The following is a 17,072-nucleotide window of genomic DNA, read 5'->3' as shown; positions in this document are numbered from 1 at the left end:
AGTTCATTATGCCATGACTCCATTGCGAGACGCTATTGCTCATTTCACAAAGTGCTTTGGCTTCCTTGTTTATCCAAGATGCCCTTACATTCTTGTTGGAAACTATAAATCATCTGCTCATAGGCTTTTATTGGGTTAGCTTTGTGTTGCAGAGATTTAGGGTCGAGAACGAGGGAGGGGGTGGTGTTTTATATCTGGATGAGAAGGATATTCCTTTTCTGAATTTCTCAACAAGATCTTTAAGACTTGGTTAACGCAGTTGAAGATTCTATTTGAAATGTCAAGAGTGCTCCAAATTGATCAGCTCGGTGCTTTGTGACCACCTAGAGGGGTGGGATAGGGAGGATGGGAGACGCAAGAGGGAGGAGATATGGGGACATATGTATATGTATGGCTGATTCGCTTTGTTATAAAGCAGAAACTAACACACCATTGTAAAGCAATTATACTCCAATACAGGTGTGTTAAAAAAAAAAAAAAAGAGCGCTCCAAATTAGCAATGTACATGAAGCATTCTTAAATGAAACATGATTAATCTGGCATTATTTGTCTCTCTGGATATAATTACATAGTTAAAATATTTGAAGTCGATAGCAGACATTGGTCAGTTCTTGTGATTATAACCCTAGACTAGAAATATATAGTGTTTTGTAACTACTTTAACATGTGTGAAAATTGTAGATTCTCGTAGAACAACGGAAGGAAGATTTTATTTATAGCACAGCAGACTTGATACATAATTGATTCAGACCAGTATTTGAGTTATTACAGGAAAGGAAAGAAAGCTAAGGCGAGAACCCCTCCCTGTGTGGAAAAATTTCTTTCTGGAATTCTTCAGATTCATTGGAGGTTCAAACCTTGACAGTCCACAGGGGACTAGACCTGAAGTGTCTTGTTCTGTTCTGGAAGCCACACTTGCAGAGAGATATAACGTGCAGCCCATAACGTGCTGAGAACGTGAATAGGATATAGTAAGGCAGCCTGACCCAGGCTGTGTGAGGTGGAGGATGTGATGGGGATGATGAGCCTCGAGAAAAAATGGTGAAGGCAGGACAGCCCCTTTTAGGTATCTGAAGGGCTTTAACATGGAAATTTGGACACTCCTGTGTAGTTCCGGAGGGCAAAATAAGACTTAATTTGCAGAGAGAGAGATTTAGGCTCACTTTAAGGAAAAACCATGAGTCAGGAAATCCAAATGACATCCTTAATCTTATTGTAATAGTTCTGTGGAAGTTAAATTTCTGTTCTTATTAACAGTCTGTACCTGAGACCCTCTCTTTACCACAAACAGAAATGAATACCTCCAGAGCCAGCACAGCCTTACACGTAGGTAGAGTAGGTGAAATGCCCAGGGGTGGACCCTGGACTACAAATACCTTTCCTACCAGCTTGTCATTGATGACCGCGGGTCCTAGAGAGTCATTCCCTTGGGTTAAGGCATTGATCTTTTTAAAGGTCAAATATGTCTGGAGAGATAACCCATTAAATTGCATGGCAAGTTGAAAGGAGGTTTTATGTGGGGGAGAAAGTGGGTGAGGTGTTTCCATGCATCCTAAGGGAAGGCTGATTGTGCAGGCCTTCACGGAGCAGAAGGCATAGTTGATGCCAGATGTCTGGTGGAGGGAGTCTGGAACTGCAGAGGAAGGCACCACAGAGAGAAAAGATAAGCTGAAAGGGGAAAGGGAGGGTGTATTGGAGTTTAAACAATATATTGAGAATTTTGCCTAATTGTTACCAGTGTTTTTAACATGTTTTATAGTTTCTGAGGGTCTTTCACATATATTACTAATTATAATTTGATTCACACAACATCCTGCAAGGAGGTATTATTATCCACATTTTAAAGATAAAGAAATTGAGGCTAAGAAACTGGGCTAAAGGTTAAGCCTACCCTGGGACCTACAGTGTTTGAGCAGTGTAGCCAGGACCCCAACCTAGGCCTTCTGACTTCACATTTCTTCAGAATGTGTCCCCAAGATTTTAGCAGTAAATATTTAGATGCATTTAGGTTAGGTAGTAAAAATTTAAGGAAAACTGGTTTAGATGCATGCAAATATTTGGTTTTGTTATGTAAATCTACCTAAAACCAAATAATTATAATTCCCTAGTTCAGCCAAACCTATCTCCTAATAGATTGTAGTGCCTTGAGGTAACCTGTTTTTTGGCACTTTTATAATTGTGAACAATTAGTGCTCATGTGAATGTTAGATGGATGGATGAGACCTTTTTTTTTCCATCCCTAAAAACAGGAATGGTTATTTGACTTAATTGCTGATAAACAAAATGTTGCATTATATTTACATCTTAGCAAGGTATTTAGGTTCTGTCTGCCAGCCTGTTTTATTTTCTTGACTAGTGATAGTTCTCTATTTTGGTATCAGAGATCTCTCCTGGTCCGTATCTTGCCTCTTTATTTAGAAACTCAATGCCAAAGTATGGCTACCGTTGTACTGGCTGCTTTGCTTATATGTAAGATGGTGCAGTGCCTCATTTTTGTAACTGTAGTACTATATAAATGTTTAAATTGATTAAATGACCTAAAAGAAGCAGGCAGGAACTAATGTCGTGCTCTTATAACTAAAGTAGGGGCTGTCTAAAGTATGCCAACACTTAATTTTTTTTCATCCCTTTTTTGTTTTTTATATTTACATCTTTTATATTTTTATTTATACAGGTGATGGGTCAGGTGTTGTTTGCTTAGGTTATATTAAAATTCTCTTTTTTAAATGGTTGGCCACTTTGGATCATTACCTTATAATTTGCGTTATATTTTAAGAGATCATAAAGATAGCTCAGAGCTTCTCTGGAATTATCTACCCCTGATCATAGAGGCTCTCAATCATACAGATCGGGGGTAAAGTTCTTCAGGGTCTGTTAAGAAAAACAGTTGTTCTTTGAAGTATCCCAGACTTTTTTTTTTAAACAACAGATTTAGCACTTTTTTTCTTCTTTCCTTCTAGCACATTCTTATATTTTTCTTAGTATTTTTTTTAGCGTCTGGCTTTTTCATTGTCTTTCCCTCCATCGAGTTTCAAAGAATCTTATTTCATTTCAGAGGTATTTAATAAGTAGAGTTTTCTTCTGTAGGTTATTGTTCCTTGCAGAAAAAGGTGATGCCAAATCAAGTAAAAAGAGTTGTATGCCTTTGTCACGTAGGCGTTTGCTGAGGGAGACTAGTGTATGTGTCTATGAGCAAGGGAAGGACAGAGAAAGGAGACTCTTTGTCTTTAGGAGAGTTTTACAAGAAGCACCCTGGGGCCTTAGATTCTCACTGCTATTCATCAGATACTTAAAGAATTGGCCTTGGTGATCTCAAGAGTTCTCTCTGGATTAGAAATTTTGTGATTCAATGAACTGAGATAGAAAGATGCGATCATTTATTTGGGGACCCAGGAGTAGATGATGAGGCCTTGGTTGATTCCAGGCCAAGGTCAACATTCAGCCCTACTGGAGAATAGTACAGGCACTAGGAGAAGCTGGTACCAGGTTATGTTAATGTTCTGGACCAAGATTCAGAAGACCTGGGGATCACATCCTGCCTCTGTCCCTTTATCATTTACAGAACACTTTAATATGTATTCATTTGCTCCTGGTACATGCCCTTAAGATTTGGGAAGATACTTGAAACAGTTTGTGAACAATATAGGACAGTATATATATAACAAGGGCCAGATTACGTGGCAGACTCGAAAAGCTGCAGCTAAGATGTGAGTGGAGCCATAGTTAGTATGGGCTTGGAGTAGTTCTAAGTGGAAGAGGGAGGACTAGCATTGGGCTTTGAAAGAGCATAGGATTTGAGTGGATAGGGTGAAAAGATTCTCGGTAGGAAGACATACCAGTTAGAAGGAATCTAGCATGTTTCGGGTATGGTAAGATGACCGTCTTGTTTTGAACAAAGGGAGGCCTATGTAGTGGGGCTGGGGTGGCCACAGCAGTCAGGGAACCTAAGGATTAACATAACACGAGTTTCTAGAGACTCCTGCTTTTCTTATCTCACTTTTGGGCCTTTTAACTACACAACTGGCATGTTTTGTTGTTTTGTTCAGTCAGGGGGACGATTCTTTCGTTCTTCCACCGTTTTTAGTGACTTTAACATAGATTCACTTCTCTTTGCCGTAGATCACCACTGAGCATTTAACAAGAGATCCTACTCAGTGCTTCCTGAATGGAGGTGAGATGAAGGTAGAACAACTATTTCAAGAATTTGGCAACAGAAGATCTGATACTTTTCAGTCAGATGGCATCAACGACTCTGAAAAATGCTCTCCTACAGTTTCTCAGGGTAAAAGTTCAGATCGTTTGAATACAGTAAAATCCAGCAGTTCATCCAAAGCATCCAAAGTGTTGCCTCTGACTCCAGAACAAGCACTGAAGCAGTATAAACACCACCTCACTGCTTATGAGAAGCTGGAAATCATCAATTATCCAGAAATTTACTTTGTGGGTCCAAATGCCAAAAAAAGACATGGAGTTATCGGTGGTCCCAATAATGGGGGTTATGATGATGCAGATGGGGCCTACATTCACGTGCCTCGAGACCATCTAGCTTATCGATATGAGGTGCTGAAAATTATTGGCAAGGGCAGTTTTGGGCAGGTAGCCCGGGTCTATGATCACAAACTTCGACAGTACGTGGCCCTGAAGATGGTACGCAATGAAAAGCACCTCCATCGCCAAGCAGCCGAGGAGATCCGGATTTTGGAGCATCTTAAAAAGCGGGATAAGACCGGTAGCATGAACGTTATTCATATGCTGGAAAGTTTCACGTTCCGGAACCATGTTTGCATGGCCTTTGAGTTACTGAGCGTAGACCTTTATGAGCTCATGAAAAAAAACAAGTTCCAGGGTTTTAGTATCCAGTTGGTTCGCAAGTTTGCTCAATCCATCTTGCAATCCTTGGATGCTCTCCACAGAAACAAGATCATTCACTGTGACCTGAAGCCAGAAAACATTCTCCTGAAACACTATGGGCACAGTGCGACTAAGGTCATTGACTTTGGGTCCAGCTGTTTTGAGTACCGGAAGCTTTACACCTATATCCAGTCTCGGTTCTACAGAGCTCCAGAGATCATCTTAGGAAGCCGCTACAGCACGTCCATTGACATGTGGAGTTTTGGCTGCATCCTTGCAGAACTTTTAACAGGACATCCTCTCTTCCCTGGAGAGGATGAAGGAGACCAGCTGGCCTGTATGATGGAGCTTCTAGGGATGCCACCACCAAAACTCCTGGAGCAATCCAAACATGCCAAGTACTTTATTAACTCCAGGGGCCTACCTCGCTACTGTTTTGTGACCAGTCGGGCAGATGGGAGTGTTGTGTTTGTGGGCGGTCGTTCACGGAGGGGTAAGAAGCGGGGTCCCCCAGGCAGCAAAGACTGGCGGACAGCACTGAAGGGGTGTGATGATTACTTCTTCATAGACTTTTTGAAAAGGTGTCTTACCTGGGACCCCTCTGCCCGCCTGACCCCAGCTCAAGCACTAAGACACCCTTGGATTAGCAAGTCTGTGCCCAGACCTCTCACCATTGAAAAGGTGTCAGGCAAAAGGGTAGTAAACCCTGCAAATGCTTTCCAGGGCCTGGGTTGCAAGCTGCCTCCAATTGTACGAATAGCCAATAAGCTTAAAGCTAACTTAATGTCAGAAACCAGTGGTGGTATACCTCTGTGCACTGTATTGCCAAAACTGATTAGCTAATGGACAGCTGGTGTGCTCAGAGATGAAATGTAGGTATTTTTAATTATCTTGCAAACCTGAAAATGGAAAAAAAGAAACAACACCAAGCCCATTAATGGATATGTTTTTGGTAGACTAGATATCTTTTTTTAACAAGGCAAAGCATTTTTATATGACTGTAAAAGAACTCTTGAAGGGCTAATTACCTAACCAGCTTGTATTGGCCATCCTGGGATACATAGTAAAAGACTTTTTATAAGTCAGTGCATCTTTTGTTATTATTGTCAGGTGTTCACCAACCTGTGTATTATTCTGTGGGTTTAAATCCTTTTCTCTCAAGGTAGACGATATACCAGAAAGTATATCCTGAACATTCACTTCTAGTCTCCCTCGGCATCTGTTCCAGAGGCTTAATTTGGGACATGGCCGTAGTTATAGATGAGACTGAAAACTAGATCTGCCGCGCACTCCAGACCCCACATGTGTATAGAATGCCTTAAAGAAGCTCACATGTAGAGGAAGAGAATTACATTAAAACCCCTTGTTTAAAAAACAGAGCAAAATTCTCAAAAAGAAAGAAGTTCAGACTTGAGGTGAAAATCAATAAGCAAATCTCCTGACATGATAATATTTACTGGGTGCTTATTAAATGTCAGGTTATTCGATCTTGACAGCAATCTTACAAGTGTTAGAAATCAGGGCTCAGAGAAGCCTGGTAATGGGCTCAAATACACCTTTGCTCCAACACCCTGGGGAGCTGGCTTTTGAGCCCAGATGGCTCAGTCTTCAAAGTCCAGGTTCAACCCACATGTAACACTCCCTCTGCTGGTGGCTGTGTGTGCGGGTCGGGTGGGGGAGTTCACACCGATTCTTCCTGCTGACACAACCTAATCTGGCCCACCTACTCTTCAGAAAGGTGTGAGGGGACTGAAGCCTCCAGAACAAACAGGCTGCCCCAGGGCCCTTCCGGGGCCGGACATGCTGCCCAATCCGTAAAAGAGCCCAGAATCACCACAGCACAGGCAGTGCTCAAAGCGCCTTGCGCATTTTAACCTTCATTTCCTCGACATCCTTTCACTGGCTAAAACTTAAGTCTTTAAAACTCAGTGTTTGCTAGATCAACCCTCCACTTCGCTCTTTCCACATCATGTCCCTAAAACAATTCCCCCATCAGCCTTGTCCCATCCTACCACCAAAGAGCAGGAGACAGACCCACCGCCCGGCCCCCAGCCCACACCATGCCTTCCATACCAGCAGGAGAACATGTGGCTGCCCAGGAGAGTGCTGGTGAGTAAAGGGAGGTCAGCCTTTTTGACGCGGTACTTCAAAGCACGCAAGAAGCATCTCTGCAACAGTTCGTCCATTTGCTCTGCAAGGAGAAGAACCACATCCTTCCTGAGGGCTGCAGAAGGCCCGCGCAGCACAAGATAACTCCCCGCACGGTGACATCCGTACCTCACCCCTCAGCTCTGAAGGAGCCCATTCCCAGGCACCAAAGCTCCCAGACTCTCTAGAACACTGAGCCTTTACAGAGGTCTGACCCCACAGAGGGGGTCAGGCCACAAAGTCCCACCCAGCCAGGCGCAGATGCTTCTCTGATAGAGAAGTCAGAGCCAGAAGAAAACTAAGAGGGCCGTGTAGCTGGGAACAGTCCAAATAGCAGAGCCGACGGGTATCCAGGGAAACGCGACATATGCGCAAGACTCCCAGGTAAGATGGCAAAGGGCTGTGGCACCACCCTCACCAAAACTAAGGCCTTTCCCCGCCCCTCCCGGAGCCGTGGCGCCGCTCTGGGCGGAAGCAGAGCCCAGCGCTTTAGTCCCCACACTGAGAGGCGAGCGCCCTGCTCCTGCCAGAGCTGTACCTGGAAGGGTCTTGCTGTCCGTGGGCTCTGGGCTCAGGCCCCCGACACTGGGGTCTTCTGTAGCTTCCGACGGGGACTTCTCCCCACACCTCTGCTGAACCTCCCCCTCCTCCTCCTCTCCCGCCAGGGTCAGGCGCCTCATGTCTCCCTGCAAGGTGGTGTCTGCCTGGACAGACCCCTTCTCTTCACTGAGATCTGGGGGATCCAGGGCCAGTGGAGCAATGGATGGTGGAGAGGACTTGTCTCCAGATCGCCTGCAAAAACCTCATGTCAGAAACACTGAGCAGCAGCCACAACACTCCAGCCCCGGTCAGGGGGTCAGCAGGGGTCCAGAGAGAGTAAGACCCACGGGCAGGGGTGTCCAGGAGAGGCCAGAGAACCTGGGTGTGCCTCTCAACTCTGTTTCCAATTCTGGGCCCAGAGAAGTCCCATGCCTCAGTTTCCTCATCTTTGAAATGGGGAGAGTAATTCTTGCCTCCTCCTTAAACCAAACAGAATTCAGGGACAGAGAAAAATTAAAGACAACATAGTTAAAGTGGAGCTCCCCTTCCAAAGTATTCCCTTCATATAAATTAAAAATAAAACCATTTTGAATTAAATAACCAAATGAAGATTGCAAACGCATCTGTAGTACCAGGTTGGTGAAATACAAACCCAAGGTTGAGCGTATGGAACAAATTACAAACACCTGGACTGCTCAAGACTGCTCAAGACTGCTTCTGTGTTAAATCAGAATGCAATCTAAAATAGATAAATGACAAGGACCAACTGTATAGCACAGGGAACTATATTCAATACCTTGTAATAACCTTTAATGGAAAAGAATCTGAGAAAGAACATATATGTATATATCTATATCTAGAATCACTAGATATACTAATGGTCACTAGAATCACTTGGCTGTTCACCTGAAACTAACACAACATTGTACATCAACTATACCTCAACTGAAAAAAAAGAATGCAATCTAACCTGCAGAGTAGAGATTACAATGGCTTTATGCCACTAAGCCTTATGAAGACAGGAAAAAAAGGGATGCCACATAGCAGAGCGGTAAAAACAAAAAGCTTTATGTTAACTAAGATTATGCAAGTCAAACAAAGTTTTACTAACAGCCGCAGCAAGGCTTATTAAGTATGGCTACTAGTGAGGCCAGAGCGTATGTTTAGGCTATTCTGATCAGGTAAATACCATAAGTGTTTTCAAAGGGCGGGAGGACGGGAGACTGAGGCAGCCACTGATAAAACAATTTAGACAACAGGACCTTAACTGCCCAGACTAACAGTCAGAAAACAAGGTGCTGGGAGTACGTGAGTAAGCAGCCCTCAGATGCCTGCTGAAACCCACACTGATGAGGCTGTACCTCCAGCAAAGCAGGGCTTGGCCAATACTTGTAAAATAAGTAACTCCAAGACTGACTAAAAACGTAAGGGTAAATCTATACCAACAGGCCACACAACACTTGGCCAGAAGACCAGGTAGACTGCTTTCGAGAAAAGCACTACTTACTATTTTGGTTAAATGACACGAAAATAACCAGAAAATAAACTCACATACAGCTCCAGAGAGCACCCGTCACAGTGAGAAAGTGCAAGTTCCGTAATGAGGAGGAGATCCTAAATGTGGAACTTGAACAACAGGAAAGTCATCAGGTTGTCACCCTGGTGCCTGAGGATCTACTCTGCTTTGATCTGGATTCAGATGTGAGAATTCCCGAGCACTCATCATGGGGTCAGAAAATGCCTAAATGTACACGGCAGAAAAGGCCAGATCGACCAGTGCCATAAAAATAAAGAATATCACTGTACTGAGAGGCAGAGAAGACAATCCCTAAGGCCTTCTTCCAGCCCTAGGATTCTATAATTCACCTAGGAAATCAAGTTCTCTGTAATTTCTTTTCTAAACAGGCCAAAAAAAAAATCTTTTCTCCACATTTTGCAAGGAAATTAATGTCTAGGGTCAGCAACTTGACTAAGGACACAGCAGGGATCAAAACTCTCGCTTCTCAATCCAGGCCCTGTGCTCCCTCCGCCCACCCAGCTCCCTATAAAACAGAAAAAGCATGGAACCCACCACAAGTGGTCCTGGTAGGTGTGGAGCACAGAGAAGCCCCTTCCCTTCAGACCTGAGGTCAGCATCTCGGCTGTGGACATGGCAGCAACTCCGATGGCAACGGGGGCCCTGAGAAGGAGGAGGTCAGAGACGAGGGTCAGGGAAAGTCTTCCAGGAGGGCACATGTCAGGACCAGGTTTCTACACATGTGTTCAAAGCACCACGGTTGCAAATCTGAAGCATCTACTTGTATCACAGAGCTAAAACTCGGTGCAGTCTCAATCTTATTCAAATTACCTACACATATGACTTTCAAAAATTCCTTGACCAAATATTCCCTTCTGTGTAAGTAACTCCTCTACTGATGTTATCATTCTTATATTCTTATTATGAACCAAACCCAGCCAGGACTCAGAAGGATATTTAAAGTTCCCTTTCTTTAATTTCAAAAAATAAATTATCTCCCCTATCTTAAAAAAGGCATAGCCATCCTATATGGAAATTCAGAAGGGAGGCCATTCATATGCCATAAATTAGGCTGAGGGATGCCAGAGGGAAGAGAGAAGAGAGATACAGTGGTACCAACGAAAGGTTCCTTCTGAGTTGGTTCTTTATAACAGGCCTTGCTCTGTATAACATCTATCTAAGAACTGGATGTGTCCAAAATATCAGAAACAACCACATTTACAATAACTACAAAAAACTTCCAAAGCCCAAATGGGAAATCTCTGTCAGCCCACTGTTACTCAGCAATGCTCACACATTGCCTGTAAGGATCGGTGTCCAGCTGGCTAACAGGAGGGGAATATACAAGCCTGGCAACGTTGCCTGGACCCAAGGGAGACGATTCAAGGGCAGATTTCCCAACACCTGAACTTCAAAAAAAAACGTTTGCTAATCCGGTGGCTCCACTTCCTGTGCCCATGGGTCAGTTCCTGCCACAGAATCTTTGAATTTGACTTCTTTCCCAGTTCCTAAAAGACGGGTCTTTGTCTTCCACCCTTGGAATCGTCAATGGCTCAAGAACTTCGGTCTCGAACCTGTCTTGTAGTTTTAGTAAACTCCCTTGTACCCTCACCCCCTTCCATAAACCACCTAGGATTCATTCCCACATACATTCTAAATGCCAAACTCAGAGGCCAAATACACATTTATGTAGTTTTCTCCGATCTTGGATAGAATACTGGGGGGAAAAAACAATAATTTCACCATTCTTTTCAACTTCAAGTTTTGCTACAGGTAAACAAGGGACGAAACATTTCTAGGAGCTTGGTTCCCAAAGGTTCAAGGAAAATGGGAGAATATGAGCAACAAAAATAAGATCTTTAAACACTGACCCCTCCCATGCCTCCCATGTTTCCCTCTCAAAGAAGCAATGAGTACAATAATAAGATGTCATTTTTCATTCAGGATGATACAAATGAAAATGACCCATCATATCCAGTGTCGGTGAGCATGTAAGGAAACAGGCTCCATATACCCTGTAGGTAGGAGGGAAAACTGACACAGCATTTTTATAGGGCAACAGAAAATATGCACGATCTTCAGCCAAACAGTTCTGCTTCCTAGTACCTACTTTAGAAAAATATTGGCACTAGTGTCCCTAGAGGCATCAGGAAGATCTTGTTTGTGATAGAGACGAAGTAGAGGCAACCACAATGTCCACTAGAAGAGGACTTTTCCCATCACCCCACAGTGGGTAAAAAGATTCAGCTTATCTGTGCTTGCTGACATGGAACATGTCCCCACTACCTGAAGTGAAAAAGTAATAGGGATAAAGTTTGTTTATTTGTATTTTTAAACATACACACCCCAAACCATACATTTTATATGCCCGTGTATATATGCATTGAAGAAGGCTGACAAGGACGTGCATCAGAATGATAATGGTTACTTCGAGGAGAAAAGGATTATGGGGTGAGAGGGTTTTGATTTTTCACAACTGTTCATACCATTACTTCCTAATTTATTTTAAAAAAGAGACACTGTGGTGATGGCTGAACAACCCTGTAAATATACTAAAAAAAAATCACTGAATCGTACATTTGAAACAGGTGAATTTTATAGTATGAAAACTATATCTCAATAAATCTATTAAAAATAATTAAAAGATGAGGATGATGATGTGGATGTTCGACAAAAATAATGTTGAAGTCATGCAAGGCAGGAAAGACCAAGAAAATGTCACAGACAGGAGACTAAGAAGACATGACAACTAAATGCAATGTGGTACCCTGGACTGGATTCTTGAACACAAAAAAAGGAAAAAAAGACATCGTGGGAAAACTGGGGAAATATGCATAAAGTCTGTAATAGTGTCAAAAGGACTGTACCAATGTTAATTCCTTAGTGTTGATAACTGTACTGTGGTTATACAAGATGTTATCATTACAGGAAGCTGGGTAAGGAGTATTTCAGGACTCTGTACTATACTTGCAACTCTTCTGTAAATCTAAGAAAAAAATGTTTAAAGGAGAAAAAAAACAAATAAATTTTAAAAAGGAAGCAGCAGCAGCAGGAGCAAATACACTTGGCCCAGATGTATGGACACCCCACAGGCTCACTGCCATTCCCCACTCTCTGATTGCTCAGGAAGAATATGTTTTTTCTTTTAATCCTTTATCCATATGCTGTGAAGTTGTCATTCCCACCCCTCCCAAGTTTTCCCTAAGTTGTTTCCCCATAGGCACAGCTGACTGGCACAGTACCTGTTCCCCACCAAGGCAATGGCACAGAGGTCACCCTTCTGTACCTGAGGCAGACCAGCAGGGGGCACCACTAGCCCTGGCAGCATCAAATCTGCAGGAAACAAAAGCATTGCAACTAACTCCACAGTTTACTTCATCATTTACTCATTTGCTCAACAAACATACATTTGTTAAGCATCAACTACATTATTCATAATGAAAATAAAAAGTGGCAAACTGAGGATCAGACCTTTTCCTTCTGGGAGACTAGTGGTCAAACTGAAGCACCAAGCTGAGGGTCCAGTTCCATGATCTATCTTATTCTGGTTTCCTAAATTCAGTTTATTAATCTAAAGTATAGCATATGGCAGTTCACAGAGCACTTTCATGTCACTTATCTTATTTAAGCCTTACAGCAGGGTCAGAGAGCTTATGGAAGCAGCCAAGTAAGAGATGCAACAGACATGAGGGAAAAATTCTATTTTTCAATCATATGAATGCACAAAATGGGTACATTTATTAAAGTAGTTGGCCTTTACTAAGTAGGTTTCAGCCACTATCCAGAATATAGGAAAATACTCTTACCTGCTCCCCCCACCAGTTTTTCAAGCACCAGGGGCCATGTTGTAAATGTTGCTAGAAGATCAGGATAAGACCACAGGGTGTACACTGTCCAAGAAGAGAGCCAGAAAACACTTACTGCCCAAAAGTCAACCCCCTGGGGAATGGCAAAGCCATACACTAAGGCCACATTAATCAACATGTAGAAAAGAAACTCAAGTCAAAGCTAGAGAGAAGGTTGTAAGGGGATGCCCAAAGAAGTTGCATTCTTTCTTTTGATTAGGTTACCGCAAGTTTGTGAAGCGGTTTATATGTTATATGCTATTTACTTGAGAATCCTTGCTTCCTTTAGCCTTAGAGACCTGCATTCTTTACATATTTATACTGAGCTCTTTGCAGTAGTTTCTCTCAATCTATGATCTTGAGAAGTTATCACTTTTACTGGTCGGAAGACACATGAAGTGAGCTACAGCTCTAAGAGTCTATTTAGCTGCCAAAGTTGGATATTTATGTGTAAGGCTAAAACTAGTGATGAAGTGAACATCTGCTTTTGCCTGTCCAGTATCCCTTTTCCCCTCTCTGGGAACTGAGTGCCCCTTTTCCTGTGGGAAACACATTCCATATAGTTTACATCAGGCTGACTCCCTTCTCAAAGAGGCTGCAGTCTTGAAGAAGGCGGAGACTTAAGAAACTGGGTATCGCTTGAGACTTGGAGGCACCTATTGTTCCACCTGGACGGCAGCAGCCAAACATGGCCATAGTGGAAAAAAGTAGGGACAGAGCCCCAACGAGGATTCCTTTTATGTCCTCAGAAGCAAGTAATCCGAAACCAGGGCAGCAGCCTGTAAGAAATTCTGAAACTTTCCCATGTTTCTTATTTTTATTCTCTCTGTTTCCACAGGGATTAGCAGTAAAACCCTTAGATCAAAAAGGGCTTGTATGTGTACAGCAGCAAAGCTGGGTGGGGGTAGGGTGGCCTGGGGTAGGAGACTGCACTGCACTGCTGCAGCCAAGCTGGGAGGAAGAAAAGCCCCCGAATGACAAAGTAGGTGTCCGCAGCCATGGAAAAGAGAAAAGGACACTGCCTCTCTGAGATCTGTGACAAAGAAAGCAAGCAAAGTATCCTGAGAGCCAGACAAGAGCCTAAGAAAGAATCCCTGTGAGACATCGCAACCAAAGTCCACCACTAAGACAGCTGGGTATGGAGTTTAACTAACCCAGCTTCTTTCCCATCACAGGATCTCTTCAGTAGCTTAAGAAAATTCCACCCGTGAAAGTTTTAAGAAGCATTTTTTACATGCCCTGAAACTCCACCCTTTTCACGACCTCTGCTCCAATCCCTACTTAACCCACTAGAAACCAGTGTTTCTTCACCTCAGAATTTCCCTTGGCAACCACCCTCTTTTTGTGTTAACCCTTTTTCCCCCTCACTTCTATAGCAGTTTCTGATCTTGAAAGACCCAATTCTAGGGACACTAAGTCCAAAAAGATTCTTAGGGAGATTTTGCATTTATTTGTTTTAAGGAAGACGGATTAATGGAAGAAACAGATGTTAGGCAAGGACCATAGTAATGGCCATCTCCATCCCACTGCCATACCTGTCGGATATAGAGTTTTCTCCAGTTCAAATAGGATGGGGTTACCACCACGCACGTACACAGTCACTGCATCCCCTCTGTGAGCATACAACTTCACAGTGTTGAGTTCTTCCTTTCCAGGTACTAATTCAGAGACCTGATCCGTTCCAAGAGTGGGGAAAGCAGCTGTCACCTCGGCCCGAAGCTTCCTCCTGCAGAGAGAGCGCACACACCTGGTAGGTATGCTGCCCGGATGGATTCCAATAAATACTGAGGACTCAAGACTTACTATACAATCACGAGGCCCAAGAAAAAGACTGGTTGATGATGCCGTATTCTCACTCTTCCAAAACCTCCCATTCTCTTTCTCATCCAATGTCTCATCTATTTTCACATGTTCCTGGGGCATGTCTTTCCATTTTACAAAGAGAGGGAAAAACTGAGATCCGGTAAGCGACCCAAGTTAGCCTGCCACTGGAAACTAAGCCCTGCCTTCCTGACTCCACACATAGCTCCTGGACCCACTCCTTTCTCATCTATGCTTGGCCAATCTGTCAACTTATGATTAAACAGCTCTGCTAGGGCACCAAGAATGACAACTATAGAACACTGCCTCCAAAATTCCCAAGGTGACACCTTCATTTGCAAAACTGAACAGATACACTTCTTACCACATGTGCCTTATCCCCTCTCACCTCACCCTCCACCTGTCTCTCCTGCCAGTGGTAATCACTAGACACTTCTTCTCGTATGCTTGTACTTCTCTGTGCCCCATCTAATCTCTCCCAAGGGACTCAAAGCTCTTGGTAGGGCAGGGACCCCGTTTTCCTTCATTTTGGCATCCTCCACGACACCTTAAACAGACTGCAGTCAATACGCGCTGATTGAATTATACGCTTTCTCGTAAACTCACTAAAATATCCAAAAGACAGCCTGGGAGATAAATCAGGCCTCCTCTCCATCTTCACTCTCAAAACACGTCTAACTCACCCTTGCCCGCCCCCCGGGGTCCCTTCTCCAGCTGTACCCCTCGGCCTCCAGCCCAGAAAAGGCTGTGAGCCAGCCGAGCTTGAGAGATGTCTGGGTGCCCTGGTGGGCAGAGCAGGCTCTTCTCTCCCTCACCTGTCCGACCCCCTGATGGCCGTGTTGGACTTGACCCGAAAGGCCTTGGCAAACATGTCTGCTGGAGGGGCCTGGGGAAGAGAAGGAGACCACAGCAGCCAGGGACTGTCAGGAAAGCGCGAGCACGGAGGCTTCCCAACCCGCAGTCCTGGGGGCAGCCATGCTTGGGCCCGGCTGGGAAAAGGGCCCGGCTGGAAACCGGGGCCGCGCAGCTTCGCGGCCACCCCTAATGGCAAGGCTGGGAACTGAAGCATGGGGGGCGGGGCCGGAGAAGGCGGGGCGGATCCCTGCGCCGAGCGGTGCACCCTTTCGCCTCACCCCTTCTGCCGGGCTCTGCGCCTAGGCGAGTGGCTTGAGCGGGCGCGTCTGTAGTATCTCTGGGGCCAACAGCGATTCCGTTCATTTTTGCTCCATCAGCGTTCTAGTGTGTTGAGTAGGAGCTCTGCCAGCTCTCATTCCATGCAGTTTAGTTCAGCTGGGCAAAATTAATTGAACTCGTGTTTTCTTAAACTTGCAGGCCTCTTGAATGGTTTTCTTCAGGGCTTTTGTTTCTTAAGATCTTTACATTTTATTGCACACTTGGGGCCTCAGCTAGAATTCTTTCCGAGATTTTCTCCTTCCTGTTTTTTAATTTACATGAGGTGATAATAACAATAAGAGGGAATCCACTTTAGTCCGAGGTTTGACCTCCTGTTAAGAGGAAACAACTATACAAATGATCTTCAAATCTGTTATTTAAAACTTTTTTTTTTTTTTTTTTGCGGTATGCGGGCCTCTCACTGCTGTGGCCTCTCCCGTTGCGGAGCACAGGTTCCGGACGCGCAGGCTCAGCGGCCATGACTCAGGCTCAGCGGCCATAGCTCAGGAGCCCAGCCATTCCGCGGCATGTGGGGTCTTCCCAGAGCGGGGCGCGAACCTGTGTCCTCTGCATCAGCAAGCAGACGCTCAACCACTGCGCCACCAGGGAAGCCCTAAAACATTTTTGGATAAAAAACCCCACATTTTTGGACCTTTTTAGGTACCTTTTGCATTCAGGCATTATTTGGGGGGATTTTGTTTCCAAAGCAATTTTAAAAACTCAGAGTGCTTATAAAAAAACTAATTTTGAGGCATAGTAAAATCAAATTATGGTTTGGCTTCTCCCTAGCAGTTTGATCTTGGGCCAATGGCTTATCCTTTCTGAAACTCTTACATTCTCTGTAAGATGTGGAGGTAATACCTACTTCACTGGGCTTCTGTGAGAAACCACTGAGATAACGCATGTGATATATTGCAGGGTGCTTTGAAATTTTCCCATAAATGGTAGATATTAGTCCAAAACAAACAAACAAAAAACAGTCTCAGGCAGGGGTGAGGGATTGGGTTTCCCTGAAAGGGACTGCTGTGTACCCTGGAGACAAGGATTTAATCACCTGGGGTCCTGGCCCCTACTAAACTTAATTTTGCTAATGAAAATTTCAGAGCAGAGTGTCCATCCACCAAGAAAAAAAAAATCCTGATTGCTTTAATTTGGTGATACAGTCACACAGAGGAGAA

General features: G+C 44.0%; 2 protein-coding genes across 3 annotated transcripts; one reads left to right on the top strand and one right to left on the bottom strand.

Annotated features, from left to right (window-relative positions):
- Positions 1–1,377: 1,377 nt before the first annotated feature.
- Positions 1,378–5,694, top strand: LOC308609853 (dual specificity tyrosine-phosphorylation-regulated kinase 3-like; the record flags this gene model as incomplete). Its single annotated transcript, XM_081259142.1, has 1 exon — positions 1,378–5,694. The coding sequence occupies exon 1, from the start codon at positions 4,177–4,179 to the stop codon at positions 5,692–5,694; it is 1,518 nt and encodes a 505-aa protein (XP_081115268.1). The 5' UTR covers positions 1,378–4,176.
- Positions 5,615–15,734, bottom strand: LOC308609854 (eukaryotic translation initiation factor 2D-like). 2 transcript variants are annotated; one of them, XM_081259143.1, is made up of 8 exons: positions 15,537–15,734; positions 14,436–14,626; positions 12,862–12,945; positions 12,298–12,388; positions 9,611–9,718; positions 7,538–7,791; positions 6,925–7,042; positions 5,615–5,750 (listed from the first exon to the last, which is right to left on the bottom strand). In XM_081259143.1, exons 1-8 carry the CDS (start codon positions 15,590–15,592, stop codon positions 5,738–5,740), a joined length of 915 nt encoding a protein of 304 aa, XP_081115269.1. In that variant the 5' UTR covers positions 15,593–15,734; the 3' UTR covers positions 5,615–5,737. The 2 variants fall into 2 exon arrangements, with proteins under 2 accessions (XP_081115269.1, XP_081115270.1); XM_081259144.1 differs by lacking the exon at positions 9,611–9,718.
- Positions 15,735–17,072: the final 1,338 nt, after the last annotated feature.

The sequence above is a fragment of the Mesoplodon bidens genome (assembly GCF_964165515.1).
Source record: "Mesoplodon bidens genome assembly, contig: HAP1_SCAFFOLD_1042, whole genome shotgun sequence".
Lineage (NCBI taxonomy): Eukaryota > Metazoa > Chordata > Mammalia > Artiodactyla > Ziphiidae > Mesoplodon > Mesoplodon bidens.
This window is presented reverse-complemented; position numbering and strand designations above follow the sequence as displayed.